At 67.6% G+C, this 15510-nt stretch overlaps 2 protein-coding genes across 2 annotated transcripts; both read left to right on the forward strand.

Moving 5' to 3' along the window:
- Positions 1 to 1410: 1410 nt before the first annotated feature.
- Positions 1411 to 6703, forward strand: LOC129502428 (basic proline-rich protein-like). The gene is made up of 9 exons (XM_055314037.1): positions 1411 to 1784; positions 2006 to 2195; positions 2330 to 2404; positions 2765 to 3143; positions 3759 to 3924; positions 4076 to 4399; positions 5561 to 5717; positions 5897 to 6068; positions 6462 to 6703. Exons 1-9 carry the CDS (start codon positions 1411 to 1413, stop codon positions 6701 to 6703), a joined length of 2079 nt encoding a protein of 692 aa, XP_055170012.1.
- Positions 6704 to 7953: 1250 nt separating this feature from the next.
- CHMP6 (charged multivesicular body protein 6) lies at positions 7954 to 13954 on the forward strand. The gene is made up of 8 exons (XM_055312862.1): positions 7954 to 8036; positions 10208 to 10317; positions 10454 to 10541; positions 10618 to 10704; positions 11491 to 11556; positions 11800 to 11880; positions 12308 to 12362; positions 12940 to 13954. Exons 1-8 carry the CDS (start codon positions 7974 to 7976, stop codon positions 12993 to 12995), a joined length of 606 nt encoding a protein of 201 aa, XP_055168837.1. The 5' UTR covers positions 7954 to 7973; the 3' UTR covers positions 12996 to 13954.
- The last annotated feature ends 1556 nt before the right edge of the window (positions 13955 to 15510 follow it).

Consider the following 15510-nt stretch of genomic DNA (forward strand, 5'->3'; position numbering starts at 1 on the left):
CTCCACCTCCTCTTCCACTGTGAAGGCCCAGGGGTGTGGGGGCGGGGGGACAGTCTCCAACACCCCGAAGCCCGGTGCCCTGGAGGCACGGCCAGAGCAGGACTCGGGCATCCTTAGGGGCTTTAATCCGCCCCCCGCCTCTGTCTACAAGGCAGGGGCCCCTCCGGCCAGAGGATGGGGCGGCGGCGGGAATGGGAAGGAAAGCGTCTACGCTGCCCCGTGGGGAGAAGGGGTCGGGAGGGGCACAGGCTGCACCTGCTGTGCTGGGGGCGTCGCCATGGAAACCCGGGGCCTGAGCACTGCAGCTCCGGCTCGCGCGGTGACGTCCGTGTTGTGCAGGAAGGACACGCAGCCCCCCGCGCCCGTGCTTCCGCACAGGAAGCAGTGTCTTCCTACCAACAGACGGAAAGTAAGATTTTCCGGCGCCAAGACTGCGTGCAAAGCCGGTGCTCACGGACACGCTCCCGCGGGCAGAGGTGGCCACCCGGGGCGCCAGGGGCCCTGCAGTCGACTCGCCCCCAGCCCCAGTCCCGCGGCAGGGCAGGGAGGGCTGCGGCCTCCGGGTGGTCGTCGGGTGGGGTCGTCCTGCGGGGCCCCCTGGGGACCCGGCCCCGTCCTGCTGGGGGCCTCCGAGGAGCATCCCCTGGGCTGTCCTCACCGGGTGCTGACCGCGCCCGTCAGCACACCCAGGTGCAGAGGCCCCCGCCGGGTGCCCAGGCCGCCCCCACCTGTCCCCGCGGGCACGCAGGCGCACACGGTGATGCCAGTATCGGGCCCTGCACGGAGTGGGGAGAGGGCCCTGGGGATTCACCCGAGACCAGCCTGGGGGCAGCCCGGCCCCCCACGGTGCCCAGCAAGCAGGGGTCAGCGCTCAGCCCCCACGGCCCCGTTCTTGTCGAGGTTTCCACCAGGGGCTTGACCTCAGGGCCTTGCTAGGACCTGGGCCACCCGCTCCTCCTCCTTGGGGGGACCCCTCGCGGTGGCCCGGCCGCGGACAGGCTCTAAGCCGCCGTGTGGTCGGCTCCTCAGCTGACGGGTTGCGGGCCGTGGGGTGGCAGCGTCCCCGCTTGTCAGCAGCAGGACGAGGAAAGGCCCTTTGGCTCCACCCGGCGCGGCGCGGCGACATGGGCCAAGGGCAGGCCCCGCGCCCCCCACCCACCTCGGGGGCCAGCGCATCCTGGGGTACGGCCGTCCCCAGCCCCCCGCCGCCCGCGGCAGCCTCCCCACGGCGCCCTGCGCACCCGGGACCCTCCAGTCAAACCCCCGGGCGCCTTCCCGCAGACCTGGGGGGGCCGCCCCTCCGACGCACGGGGACGACGTGCGAGGGGCCGCGAGGTCTCCAGGCACAATGGGAAGGCAGACCTTGGGGGGCTCGAATCTCCCTGTTTCACAACTTCCTACGAAGCTACGATGATCCAAACGGCGGTGTGGGCACGAGGCCGGGCTGCCCGGCAGGGGAGCGGGGCCCAGAGCCCCCCCACCCCGAGCCGAGCGCCAAGGCCTCCAGTACCCGCCTTGCACCGAGATGGACGCCCCCCGCCTCGGGCTAAAGGGGGGGACAGCTGGGCGTGCAAGCCCCGGAAGCCGAGTGCAGGCGCGCTCTCAGCTCCCACCACCCGCGAGAACCAACTCGGGGGTCGGGGCACAAGCACAAGAACTGAACCCGCCAGGCTCGTGGGGAAGACACACGGGGAGGCGTCAGGCCCTGCAGCCCCGGGGTTTGCGGGGGCACCGGAGACACCCGCGGCGAAAGAGGAGGCGGTCGGACTTGACTGGGTGACACGGTTTGTGCATCAAAGACATTTTCCAAGATGCAGGGAAGACAAGCTACGGACGACGGTTCTGCAGAAAGTGTGCAAACCGCGCGCCTGGAAGGCAGGACTGCCCAGGCCACGCAGCCCTCTCACGACTCAGCGGACATCAGCGAGAGGCTCGGCGTCATTCGTGTCTAGGAAAGCGCGAACAGGTGCCACCCCACACCCGCTGGGGCCTGGAACCCACACAGGCCCCCGCCAGGGCGGTGGGACCGCAGGGAGCAGAGCAGCGCGCTCGGCTTGAAACCTCGGCGAGCACAGGACACGGGAGCCCCGGGCCCGGAGGGGGACAGACGTCCCGCGGGGCCTGGGCTCCACCGTTCTCGGCAGCGCCCCTCGCCACAGCCGGGACGCAGCCCCCGGGCGCCCGCGGACGGGCGGGTACACAGGCCGTGGTCTGACCGCACGAAGCCAGTGGCAAACCCGCCACGGGCCGGGCCGGCCGGGGGAGGGGACAGGCGCGCGGCCAGGAGCTAACTGTCCTTTTATGAAATATCCGGCTTGCGGCCCCGCAGAACCCGTGTCAAGACCAGTGGTTCCCGGGGCCGGGCAGGGGTGATGAGAACGTTCTGGAGCTGCGGGAGGTCGCGGTGGCCCAACATCGCGAAGGCACCACATGCCCTGAATCGTCCACTTTAAAATGGTGAATTTATGTGGCGTGAATTCCACCTAAAGAAACACAAAACCCCAAGACAGAAGCGTGAGCTCGCGCTGGGCGCAGCTTCGGCGGGTCTGGGTCTGGATCCGGCCCCGCAGGCGGAGAGGGGGCTCTCCCAAGTCTGTGCCAGTCGGGGGGGGGGGGGGGGGGGGCGGGGACACCAGGTCACCTGCACCCTGCGCCCTGCTCGCCAGGACGCCCGGGGGTCCGGGGACCAGAGCTCCCGCCCCCCACGGTGCCCGGCCCCCATCAGGGCGCCTGACCCGGGTCTTCAGCACCCACCCACCCCCAGGGCGCAGACCCGGGCAGCACCCAGAGCAGGCACCCAGTGCGGGTGGACAGGCGGGCGGCCGCGGCGCGGGATCTGGACGTCGAGGGCATCGCTCGCTGCCCACCCCGGGCAGGGACCCAGCCAGGGAGCCCTCCACGCGGCCCCGCGGCCTGCTGGGCCCGCCGTCCTGTGAGGACCCCTGGACCCACGGCCCGCTGGGTGGCAGGTGCTGGCGGGCGAAGCCCCGCGCGGAGGTGCAGGGCGGGGGCGCGGGGGGCGGGCGGCGGTCCCTGCGGGGAGGCGGCGCCCCGACGCCAGGCTGTCCTGCAGCGCCACCGCGTGGCCGCCCGGGGCTCGCCGCTGCAAGCGCGGCGCCGCCCACCCTCCAGCAAGGACATGGGTGCCCCGCCGGCCGCCGCCCCGCCGCCCCGCCGCCCGCGTCCATTCCTCCCTCAAGGCCCTAAAAGACGTGTCTCGGCACCTGACCTGCTGCGGTTCCGGGGCTCCGCTGCCGCGGGGCCTGCAAACCAAGCCTCTGCCGGGCCTCCCCCCTGCAGCCCCTCTCAGGCCTCCCCCCCTGCAGCCCCTCCCAGGCCTCCCGCCACAGCCAACCCCCCTGCAGCTCCTCCCAGGCCTCCCGCCACAGCCTCCCCCCTGCAGCCCCTCCCAGGCCTCCCCCCTGCAGCCCCTCTCAGGCCTCCCCCCCTGCAGCCCCTCCCAGGCCTCCCGCCACAGCCTCCCCCCTGCAGCCCCTCCCGGGCCTCCCCCCTGCAGCCCCTCTCAGGCCTCCCGCCACAGCCTCCCCCCTGCAGCCCCTCTCAGGCCTCCTGCCACAGCCTCCCCCCTGCAGCCCCTCCCAGGCCTCCCGCCACAGCCTCCCCCCTGCAGCCCCTCCCAGGCCTCCTGCCACAGCCTCCCCCCTGCAGCCCCTCCCGGGCCTCCCCCCTGCAGCCCCTCTCAGGCCTCCCGCCACAGCCTCCCCCCTGCAGCTCCTCCTAGGCCTCCCCCCCTGCAGCCCCTCCCAGGCCTCCCGCCACAGCCTCCCGCCTGCAGCCTCCCCGCCGCAGCCAACCCCCTGCAGTCCAGACCTCTCAGGGCCGCTTCCCTTCCCCGGTCCCCCCAAGGATGCCTGCCCCGGGGCCCCCACAGGCCCACCCCCAGGCCCGCTCCAGCGTCCACGGGCCAACACCCTGACCTGGGTCCCCAGCATCTCCTGGGCTCACACCCAGTCCCTGGGAATTTGCCCAGATTCTTCTGACTTCTTCCAGAAGATTCCTTGGCTCATCCCGCATTTCCCACCGTTTCCTGCTGCCTCCTGCGCTCCACACCCAGGACCCCTGACCGGGACCCCTGGCAACGCCTCACACGCCCTAGGGCCCCGTCGGCGCTGCGCCTGTACCGCTCCCACCACCCCGGCTCAGCGCCCGCAGGACCCACGGCCCACACACAGGTGCGGGGACCACGGGCCTCGGGCGGGACGGTGGTGAGCACGTGCGTGGAGCGCCCGCCCCGCGGCCCCGCCCTCCCGCCGCGGACTGGCCCGCTGCGCGCACCGCAGCCAGGCTCAGCCAATCAGCCTCCAGCCCCGCCCGCGGCCACAGCTGATTGGCCCCTGGAGGGCGGCCAATCCGAGCGCGGCTGGAGGATGTGCAGCAGGTGCACCGCGGGGACCCGGAGCCCCAGGTGGTCCCTGCAGCCGGCTCCCCGCGTCTCAGGTGCAGCTTCTGTCACCTGCTCCAGAAGGCCTGGGGTCACTCCGGGGGGCCGCCAGCGGCCCTGTTGCTGGTGCCCCCCACGAGGACCGTGTTTTCCTACCAGCGCCCCCCCCCCCCCCGGGGTGGCCACCACATCGGGATTCCAGGCTACTTTCCATGCTTCTCCTGAGCCCGCTGGGGGCCGCAGGCTACCCGGGGGCGGGGGGGGGGGAGGCTCGCGGCAGGTAAGACGGGGCAGGACGCCGGCCCTCTCCGACACCTCGCGTTCCCTCGGGCTGCGGAGTTTCGGTGTCCCCAAGATCCAGTGATGGGCCCCCCGCCTTCATTCCTGCCACCCCGTCGCTGGTTTAGAGGCACTGACCCTGCATTACACACCTTGGGCTTGAAATGCCGAGAGGTGCCCCGAGCGAAGCAGGGCGATGTGGGGGTTCCCATAGCCTCTAACCCCAGGAGAGAGCCTCGAAGGCTGAAACCCAGAATAGGTTATAAGAAGTGGTGACCTCGGGATCCGTGGGTGGCGCAGCGGTTTGGCGCCTGCCTTTGGCCCAGGGCGCGATCCTGGAGACCCGGGATCGAATCCCACGTCGGGCTCCCGGTGCATGGAGCCTGCTTCTCCCTCTGCCTATGTTTCTGCCTCTCTCTCTCTCTCTCTCTCTCTCTCTCTCTCTCTGTGACTATCATAAATAAATAAAAATTAAAAAAAAAAGAAGTGGTGACCTCATCGCTGTGTTGCGGGTTGAACTGCGTCCCCTCGAAATGCAGCTATTGAAGTCCTAACCCCCGTTCCTCTGGACGTCATCTAACTTGGAAGTAGGGTCCCTTGCAGAGGTAATCAAGATAAGAAGAGGCCCCTGGGTGGGCCCTGATCCAGTATGACCGGGACCTCGTGGGAAAATCTGGACACAGCCGCGCACACAGGGCGGCCGGAGGCAGGGGGCGGCAGGGACAGGCCAAGGGACAGGCCAAGGACCAGCCACGGCACCAGCGGACCAGGGCGACCCCCTCAGGACCCTGCCCACACCTCGCCTTCCCGCCTTCAGGCCTAGAGACCACGCATTTCTGTGGTTCCCGCCCTCCGGGCTGTGACAATTTGTCACGGCAGCCCCGGCAACCACATGGCCTGCGAGGGGCTGGGCAGCCGAGTTGTGCTCGCCAACGTGGCCAAGCGCGTCTGTGACTGCCGGCCGAGGTGCTCCCGAGGCCGGGTTCTGGGAGCCCGAGCGGCAGCTGCACAGCAGCGTGGGGGCCGGCGCCCACTGGTGACCTCTGACCGCCCGGGGGCAAGATCACATCTTTTAAACCGATGAGCGTGGCGCTTTACATTCTCAGGGCCAGGGCGGATCCAGATCAGGAAAGCTGGCGGCCTCGGGAGGCCTTAGTGCTTGGGTGGGACGCGGTGTCCGGGAAGCGCCCCCCCAGCCTTGCCCCGCGCTGCAAGGACTACGGCCCACGGCGGGTGTCCGCCGCCCGGCCAGCTCAGAGCCTGGAGACGGCTGAGGATGGAGACGGAGAGGAAGGACTGTGCCCCCCACCCCCGTCCCTGTCCCTGCCCCCCCAGTCCCCAGCCGCCAGCCCGGGGGCCCTCCTGCCTGTCGGGGACAGCCCCTCACGTGGGCAGTCACTACCGGGACACTGGTGGTCCTCGGGACCCCACCCCGAAAATACCAAGACGTTACTGGCTCAAACCCGCAGCCACGGGGGGCGCCCGGGGGGTGCAGGGCAGGGGCTTAGGGAGACAAGGACGCGGTGTGAGCTTGTCAGGTGCGGCCCCCTCCCTGGGGCCCTCACTGTGTCCCCGAAGCACGCCAGCCTGCAGAGGCTCTGAGACAGCCCTTGGCGAGACAAGCTTGAGAAGCTGTCCGTGGGCCAGGGATGACGGTAGAGGTGCTGCCATCACAACTGAGCCCCCCGATTTCCCCCGGGGACCCGGAGGGGCCGGGCCCAGAGATGAGGGAGGGGCTCGTGGGAGCAGCAGTCACGAGGGACCGTGCTGGGACCTCCAGCATCCGTGGAGGACGTGATGGCTGGTCGGGCCCCTAGACCCGAGCAAGCTGCACAGTGTGGGAACGCTGGCCCCGGCCGTGGACAGAATCATCCAGCTCCGCCCGACGTCCCCAACAGAGTCCTACGTCTCCCCTGGCCCAGTCAGGTCCAGGGCGGCCGGGAGCGAGGGCAGGACGGGCCCTCAGATCGCCCGCCGCCCCATCGCGTCACTTCACCCTTGCGCTGGTGGCTCCGACCGTGAGGCCAGGTGCGTGGGGAAAGCTGTCCCGGCTCCTGTGACCCCGGCAGAAACCCCAGTCTCCAGGCGGCTGGGTTCCAGAGTGCGCACCCGGAGAGATGGGGCCGTGTCGCCTCGTGACCCGGCCTTGGAGGTCACGGGGCATCGCTACTGCTGGACGTAAAGGCCTACGGGGTGGGCGGTGGATTCCACGGCCCCGCGCCTCTCGCGGCCCAGTGGCGGCCTCTCCGACCGACCAGCTCTGGCTCTCGCCTCGGGACCGCGCGTCGCCGCAGGCAGGCCCCTGCTGTCCTAGCAAGGCTGGACCTGCCCTGGCAGGCGGCTGCGGCCCCCTAGGGGACCCCCGGCCAGTCAGGGGGTCCAGGATGAAGTATGGGGCAGCCCTAGAGCAGGTGCCGGCACCAGGGACAGAACTCCAGGCCTCGGGGCCCAAAGCGGACTTGGGTCGCCCCCACGAGCGCTTTCTCCTGCCTCCCGGCTGGTGGCCCAGTGCAAAGTGGCCTCGGCAGCCGGGATGAGGCCGGGGCTCAGCAACTCCAACCCCCCTAACCGAGGCCGCTGCCCACGGCTGTCAGTGCCCAGAACAGCCCAGAGCAGCCCAGAGCAGCCTGGGGGCCCAGGCAGCACCCGGGGCGGGTCGGCTCATCAGGCCCCGCTCCGCCGGGACGCGGTGACCTGTCCCCACCGAAGGACGCGGGCTCTGGGTGCGGCACCTGGCCCAGGGGCGAGGCAGGGGCTGCCGTGCTGGGGCCGCGGGGCTGCCCGGAGCTGGCGCGGCCCTGCGGCCTCGGTTATGGGGTTTATGGGGTTTATGGGGTCCCCGGGGCGGCCGAGCGGGGCGCAGCGCAGCGCGTCCCCGGAGCCAGGGGATGTGATGCTCCGCGCCCCGAGGCCCCGCGGAGCCCTCCCCCCGCCCCCCGGCCGGAGGCTGCCCGGGCACGGGGAGCCCCAGGTGACGCGGAGCCGTCAGGTGCGGCCCCGCGGGCGGCGGGGAGGCCGCGGGCTGATCAGAGCGTCACCGACCGCGGCGTCAGGGACCCCTTCGTGCCCGAGAGCCCCGCTGCAGCCTCCTGGAGGTCACGCGGCGCGCATCCCTCGGCGGCGCCCTCGGGTCTCGGTCGCCGAGGCCGCAGGGGCGGATTCGAACCCGGTGACGTCATCGCCCGCGCGCGTCGCCCTCCGCGGCGCCTGGTCCCGCGCGGCCGCCGTAGGGGGCGGGGCCCGAGTACGGAGGCCGGAAGGGCGGCGGGGGCGGGGCGCGGGCCGGGGCGCCATGGGCAACCTGTTCGGCCGCAAGAAGCAGAGCCGGGTCACCGAGCAGGACAAGGCCGTGCTGGTGAGAGCGGGCCCGCGGCGCGGCGGCTGGGCGGGCTCCTGCGGCCGGGCGGCGGCCTCCGAGCTCGAGCCCCGCGCTGCAGGCGCCCGGGGCGGGGGGTGGGGGGGGGCTGGACGGGCCGGGGCCGCGCCGTCGTGGTCGCACCTGCTCTGCCGGCGGGCGCGCGCTCCAGGGGGCAGGTCCCGGCCACGTCCCGGGTGGGGGCGGGGGTGGGGGCGGGGGCGCCCCGCGGGGTCCCGCTCCGCTGCGGGCTGGGGGTGGGGGCGGGGGCCGCGGCCCGAGGGAGCCCCGGTGGAGGCCCCGCCCCTGGTGGAGGCCCCGCCCCCTCTGAGCCCCGCCCCTGGTGGAGGCCCCGCCCCCTCTCAGCCCCGCCCCTGGTGGAGGCCCCGCCCCCTCTCAGCCCCGCCCCCGGAGCCCCGCGCCCACTGCTGCTCCCGCCCGCGGAGTCCGCGGAGCCCCGGTAGAAAACTTCGCTGCTGCGGACAGACCCGGTCTCGGGTGAAGTGACGCGGCAGGTGGAGAGTCGGGGGGCGGGGGGCGGGGGTCCTAAGCGCGAGCGGAGTTGACTGTTTGGCCTGTCGTCTTTTCTAAGCTGCCTGCATCGAAAACCCGTTATTTTTGCACCAAGAGAGAAACGAATTCAAGCGACAGATGATTTTTTTTTTCCACCTTGGCCCTATGTCATAACGGGTTCTTAGCTGAAGTTCCCCAGAGGAAGGAGAATCAGGCACAATTGTCCCTAAAGATCTGAACAGCGTTGGGTGCTGAGCGGGAGCCGGATGGGTAGTCGGGCGAGGGGCAGCAGGAGGGCAGCGGGGGCATCGGGCCCTGCTGGTCGCTGCTCTGGCACCGGGAAGCCCCCAAGGCGGGCGTCGTCTCCCCCTAAGGACTCACCTCTGGGTTCCTCTTGGAGGAGGCCTTGCCACTTGCTGGGGATTCAGTTTGGGGAACAACGAGGCTTGCACACATTAAAACAAATTACTGCCTGATGGTTTCCTAAGACGCTCCGAGCCTAGTGTCCGTCCGTCCCGTGACCCTCTGCCAACACTCCTTGTTTTACAACGGGGGGGCAGCCTGGCCACACCTGCTTCTTTTGTCTTCAATACTTTATGCGCACCCAGTTGGGACAGTGGCCCGAGGGGTGGGTGTGGGTGCCCAGGCCCTGGGGAGGAAGGGCAGCCAGAGCTGAGAAGACTGGGCGGCAGGCTGGCCACGGTGTCCGTGGGCCGTGGGGGCAGGAGACTGGGCACCCTGCACTGCAGCAAGGAGAGCGGCACCATCACAGAGCCTGACCCACAGGCCCCGTGGTGCGGTAGGGCCAGGCCCTCAGGAGAACGTGCTGTAGAGGGACCCTCAAACAGGCCCCTGCAGACACGTCTACATTGCTGGGTGGTGTCTAGCCATACGGGGTCTTACGGATGTACCTAGCTCACGACTTAGTTAACTTCATTAATTCAGAGCAATCGATCCTAAAGACATAATGCTACGTATGAGAAATGCCCTGTGGCTGCAGGTGCTCACCCAAGCATCATCAAAAATGAAATTTGGAAGAGACGTAAATGGCCTAAAATAGGGTAGAATTGACTGGCATGTGTAAATGGCCATGCGTCCTTTCTGGGACGGTACCTGGGGGTCCCAGGGGCTTGGTGAGATCACACAAACAGTTCACCCAAATGAAGCCGGGACGGAAGGCCCCAAACCCTCGCTGGGGCCGGGGGCATGGTGCCTTCTGGTGCCCTTCCATGTTGTCTCTGAACCTTCGAGGCACCGTCAGCACCCTGGCCTGCCCCCAGAGCAGCTACGGCAGTGCCGTGCGGAGATGCGCTTGTGAGCATCAGCCCCCTGCGAAGGGCTGCAGATTGGTCCCCACCTCGGCACCGTGCACGATGGGGCCGGCTCACTCTGCGTCGAGGCCATCCCGGGCATCGCAGGGCATTGAGCAGCATCCCCAGCCTCCACCCACGGGGCCAGCAGCACCCGGCTCTTGACAGCCGCGGACGTGCCCAGATACTGCGCCATGTGCCCACGGCCCCCGTGGAGAACTGTTCAGAGGGTGTGCTGCCAGGGGCGGCAGTCCGAGCACCTCCAGGCTGGCCGGGCCGGGTGCCGGGTGGCCCGCGGGGCCCGGTGCGGGGAGGCCGTGCTGTTGACCTCGGCCTGCTCTCTCACAGCAACTAAAGCAGCAGCGGGACAAGCTGAAGCAGTACCAGAAGAGGATCACTCAGCAGCTGGAGAGGGAGCGGGAGATCGCGAGGCAGCTCCTCCGGGACGGGAAGAAGGAGTGAGTGGGGCCCTGGGCAGGCTGCGCGCGGACAGGCTCCACACCGGGGGTGGGCTGGCCCAGGAGGCCGGTGAGCGCCGGGCAAGGCCGGCCAACGGCTACGGCTGCCGGCTCACTGCTCGGGTTCCCTCTGCAGCCGCGCCAAGCTGCTGCTCAAGAAGAAGCGGTATCGGGAGCAGCTTCTGGACAAGACAGAGAACCAGATCAGCAGCCTGGAAACGATGGTAGGCGAGCGGGAGCGGCGGGGAGCGGGCGGGGAAGGCGGGCCCCTGACGGCCGAGTCTGCTGCGGTCTCCCCAGGTCCAGAGCATTGAGTTCACCCAGATTGAAATGAAGGTGGTGGAAGGGCTGCAGATTGGAAACGAGTGTCTGAAGAAGATGCACCAGGTAGGTCCTCGCAGGGTGGGGGCAGAGAGGAAGGGGGGCTCGGGGAACGAGGGGCGGGGCTTGCTCCTGAGCTCACACCTCGGCCGGGAGCTGTCCGTGCCTGGCGGGAATGTGGGAGAGGGTGATGGTGTTGGGGGCAGACAGACTCGGGTATTGGCCTGAGGATGGGGTGATGGGCAGAGACGATGAATTGGGTCTGCAGATGCTCGAGGGACTGGAAGAAAAACCTGGTGAGGGTGCACCAACGGGGTAGTGAACTCATTGGGAGGGCTTCCTGGAGGAGGTGACCAGAGCCTCGTCCCAGGAAGCAGCATAGGGGTGGGTGGCAAAAGGAGGGTGAGGCCCAGAGAGGCCATCTCCTGATGAGAGGACAGCAGGGGGCTACACGGGGCACCACGGCCTCCCAGGTTTTCTGACCGTCCCTGTGGTGCTGTGCCTGCCACTCAAGCGAAGGAGCTACTGTGAACCCAAAGGAAGTCGAGTCAGCTGCCCAGAGAACGTTTTTGACGCCGTTTTATTTATTTCTACCTGGACCTGCTAGGGTTGGTTGGGGTACCCGAAGGCCTGCAGCAGAGGCCAGAAGGAGTCTGAGCAGTGCACTCAAGGCTTCTGAAGAGACGGGTCTTGACAGCCCTGGAGCCTCTGTGCGCAGGCCCAGCCCACGGCAGAAAGCACCAGAGCTGTGTGTCCACGTGGCCCGGCTTGCGCCCTGCAGTCCAGGTGGTCTTACCTCGGGGGTTGGTTATGTGCCTCACTGACGGGACCCCCACGCTCTGCACTCATTAGGTGATGTCCATAGAAGAAGTGGAGCGGATACTGGAGGAGACCCAGGAAGCCGTGGAGTACCAGCGGGTAGGTGTCGCTTGGTGTTGCTGGGTCACGGGGCCCCACCTTCCACCAGCCAGCAAGCGCACCAGCCGCCTGGGCGTGCCCAGCGACCACCCTCGAGGGCCACGCCCCCCAGGCCCCTGGTGGTCACCATCTCTCAAGTGAGGAGGGCCTTGAGCCACGGGCTGTCTCCTTCCTCCACAAGGGGCCACTGTACCCCCTGCCCCAGCCTGGCCACTGTCCTCACCTCTGCTCCTCCTTTTGCAGCAAATAGATGAACTATTGGCAGGAAGCTTCACTCAGGAGGATGAAGATGCCATCCTGGAGGAGCTGAATGCAATTACTCAGGTAAGGACGGGGCACGGTCGCTCAGGGGATCGGACCCCCAGGACAGGGCACGGTCACTCAGGGGATCGGACCCCCAGGACGGGGCATGGTCGCTCGGGATCAGACCCCCAGGACCAGGCACGGTCGCTCAGGGGATCGGACCCCCAGGAGGCCTCTGCCCATTGTGGTCATTGGCCTTAGGTGAGCACCTGCACCGGGCTTCATGTGAGTACACCACTCTGGCTTTGCAGCTGGTGTTCCGAAAGTAACTAGAGTTTGTGCGAGACTGAGGTCTGTTTCAAAGCCCGTGCTCCTGCCTGTCCAGGGTCTGACGAGGGATCTCCAAGGAAGCCCCCTGGGGTCATTCCAGTCTCAGGCGCTCTGGAGCTGTGGCACGGGAGGTCTTGTTCAGGCTGTGTCTACAGCCTCCACCTTCTGTTTCTTGCAGGAGCAGATAAAGCTCCCAGAGGTTCCTTCGGAGCCCCTTCCCACAAAGGAACCAGGTACGCTGCTTGTTCTGTGCTTTGGAAAACAGTGAGTTCTAGAACAAAGCAAAATCCCCCAGCTGCAAGGTCCTTCCCTTCCCGCTTGGTGGGAGATCTGGGCAGGTGAGCTTGCCGAGGCCAACTCGGGAGGGTTGGGCCTGGATTCTGGGGTGGGGGGTGACTTCTAAGAGCCTAACCCCATTCAGACAGGCGTATCCGACAGGCAGAGCTGGGAAAAGGCCGTGTCCAGCCCAGGTCGAGCTGTCCTCTAAATAGCAGGGCCCTGGGCCGAGCGGCCCTGCAGTGCTGCTCTCCGCGGGGGCCCTGCGTGGCTCTGGCCTCTCCACGTTTCTCTCTGCCCCCCTGCGTTCCTCCTTCACGCCAGGGCCCCGAGTGCTTGAGCCTTGGACCGCTCTGTTCGCTGGCACTGCCTGTCAGCCCCGCAGGCTCTGCCCAGAGCCCACTGCCCTGGCACTTGGCTCCTTGCCACCTCCCCTCCTCCTCTGGAAGTTTCTGCTGGTGGGGTCTTGTATACTTGACAAATACCTCTTTCTTTTCTTTTTTTTTTTTTAACCTCTTTTTTTTTCCTCCACAGAAAAAGTCCCCATCAAGGCCAGGCCCAAGCAGGTGGACCTGGTGGCAGCCTCCTAACTGGCCTCTTTGCATGGGACTGGCAGGGACTCCCCAGAGACTGGGGCCCACAGAGTTTGGGTGCGTGGCCAGCCCTGACCCGGCTCCCAGGAGGCCGGCGCCAGGCCAGGCCGGTCAGGTGCTGACGGCGCAGCGTGGCGCACACAGGGCTTGATACCAGGATGACTCTACGGAGCGTTGCCCTGGCGCTGCTGTCTTGCTCTCATTTCTGGATTAAATGGCAACATTTGGACCCTCCAGCCAACACAGCTCTGACGCTGTGGTTCCCACGCGGCCACAGGCAGGCCCAACGCTCCTGGTGCCGGCACACTCCTGTCCCTGGCCCCGTGAGGCTCCACGGCTGCCTTCTCTGCAGCCCGCTCTCCGTTTGGAGGGCGCGTCGAGCCTAGCTTCCTTGCCCTTCCTTCCCTCGCTTCTTCCTGCTGCTCCCGACGGCGGCCCGGCAGCACAGTGGAAGAGTCCCTGCCTTGGCCTGGCTTCCTGACCTGCCCAGTTTCCACGTCGTTTCAGGGCTGGAAACCTCTCCTCTTCTGTGTCGGCGTTCTGGGGCGTCGGGCTGGTCGGGGAGGACGCACCCCTGCTGGATTGGTGGCTGCAGGACCACCGAACAGTCCCCGTCACATGCGGCTGTGCACGCAGAGGCGGCCCCACCACAGAGGGACGTCCCGGGGAGCCAGCGGTCTCACTGGAGTCCCCGGAGGTGCTGACGGGGTCTGCTCTGGTGGCCGCGGCCCTGCTGCCTGGGACCCTGCCGAGCACCCCGGGCTCTCTGACCCGCCGTCTCTGAGTCATCAGCTGCAGGGCAGAGGCTGTGGAGGGTGGTCGCGGCTCCCTAGTTGACGGTTCATCTTGGTTTCAGACAATCCCAGTGACACGTCCCTCCCAACAAGAACAGAAAGGGGACCCTCCCAGCCCCTCAAACAGGTCAGCCCCCTATTAAAGTCGATGCCTGCATGGTCTGCTGCCTTGTGGCGTGGGGTCCATGGGAACACCTGGGTGCGTTAAGTGTGGCTCCTGTCCTCTAGCATCCCTGAAACAAGGCCCTTGCCCCTGCCAGGGCATTCACTCAAGGGTGCCTGCTGGGGCGACACCCTGTGGGGCTGGGGACGCAGAGACAGGCGAAGGTTCTCGGTGCGCCCGGCGGGGCTCCGCCGTCACCTCTGGGCAGCTGCCTGTAGCAGGGTGCAGGGGGGCAGTGTCCTGTCCCCTTCCAGTGGGACAGACCCTCGTGGGCTCACTCACTGAGGCGGCCTCAGACCCCTTGGGGTGAGGGAGCGGCATACCTCTGGGAGGGCAGGGGGCTTGGAGTCCCAGTGCCCCAGGGAGTGAGCAGACAACAACAAGGAGAGGGATGGGGGGGGTCCCACTTAAGGGGGACCACTTAAGAGGGGGCTTCCGTGCCCTTCATTCTGAGGGCATGATGGATGGGGTGCAGCCAGAAGGGCGATGAGCTGAAAATTCAATCTGGATTTGGGGTGTAATGTATGCCTTAGCCAGGAGGGGGCTGTCTGCCAGCTAATTTGGGAGATTTTGCAGGAAACTGCAGTGCCAGTCTGGTGCCTGGGCCCCCCCATTTGTTTTTGGTAACCCAGCCACCTGTCCCCAAGATGCACAGTGCCCCTGGGGGCAGCTCTGATAGGCTAGGAGGAGACCTTCCATCTGGTGACCCCATCCCACGGCAGCTGCCGGTCCCAGGGCATGGAGGGCCTGGGCAGCCTGGCTGGGGGAGGTGCCCCCCCTCCTTTCCCTCTTCCCACCAGGACCCAGGGGGCAGGGTTGTCTGCAAAGCCTGCCTTTTGCCACGCACTGACTGGGCCCCCTCACGGCTCGCAGTGGGGCTGCATGGTGGGGCGTCAGGGCTCCGATGCCCTCTTGGTGTGCGCCTAAGGAACCTGCCCGGGTCCGCCCAGCCCGCTCCCGGGGAACCACCCGCTCCCCGACGTGCACCCTGCAGCATCATGGGCTTCCTCCTGCCCCGGGCAAGGAGCACCCTCATCTCCTCTGAAATAGCCCAGAAGTTGGAGAGGGAAGCTTATCCTCTCAAAGTCCAAGAAGTTAGGTCGTATGTACCCATTAATCATCTTTTTTCTTTTTACACATTTATTCTGTTTACCTAGGAAGGTGTGGCCCAGCTTGACCTTGAGCTGATTCCTCGGCCCTGGCCCTAGAAGTTTCCTGGCCTGCCAGCGCCTGTCTGTGTGTGTGTGTGTGTGTGCGCGTGCGCATAGGGAGCTGGGGTGACCTCTCCTGCGAGCACAAGCCTTGCATTGACCCTGCCCAGCACTGAGCCCTGGTCCTAAACCCCAGCGACTTGACCCTGACCCCACTTCATTCTAACGTATGGGGCATAGGGCTCAGGAGCACTACAGTTGTCTGTAGCGGCGGCAGAGCTGGTATCCTGCTCAAGATCACTGGGGGCCAGGGAAACCGGTGGGAGGGGCTAACAAGGGGGCCAGGGGCCATCAGACTAGAGAGGACTACCTGGGAGACTGGGACAGGAAAGGGCAGGGGGGAG

This window comes from Nyctereutes procyonoides, unplaced genomic scaffold, assembly GCF_905146905.1.
Source record: "Nyctereutes procyonoides isolate TBG_1078 unplaced genomic scaffold, NYPRO_anot_genome, whole genome shotgun sequence".
Classification (NCBI taxonomy): Eukaryota; Metazoa; Chordata; class Mammalia; order Carnivora; family Canidae; genus Nyctereutes; species Nyctereutes procyonoides.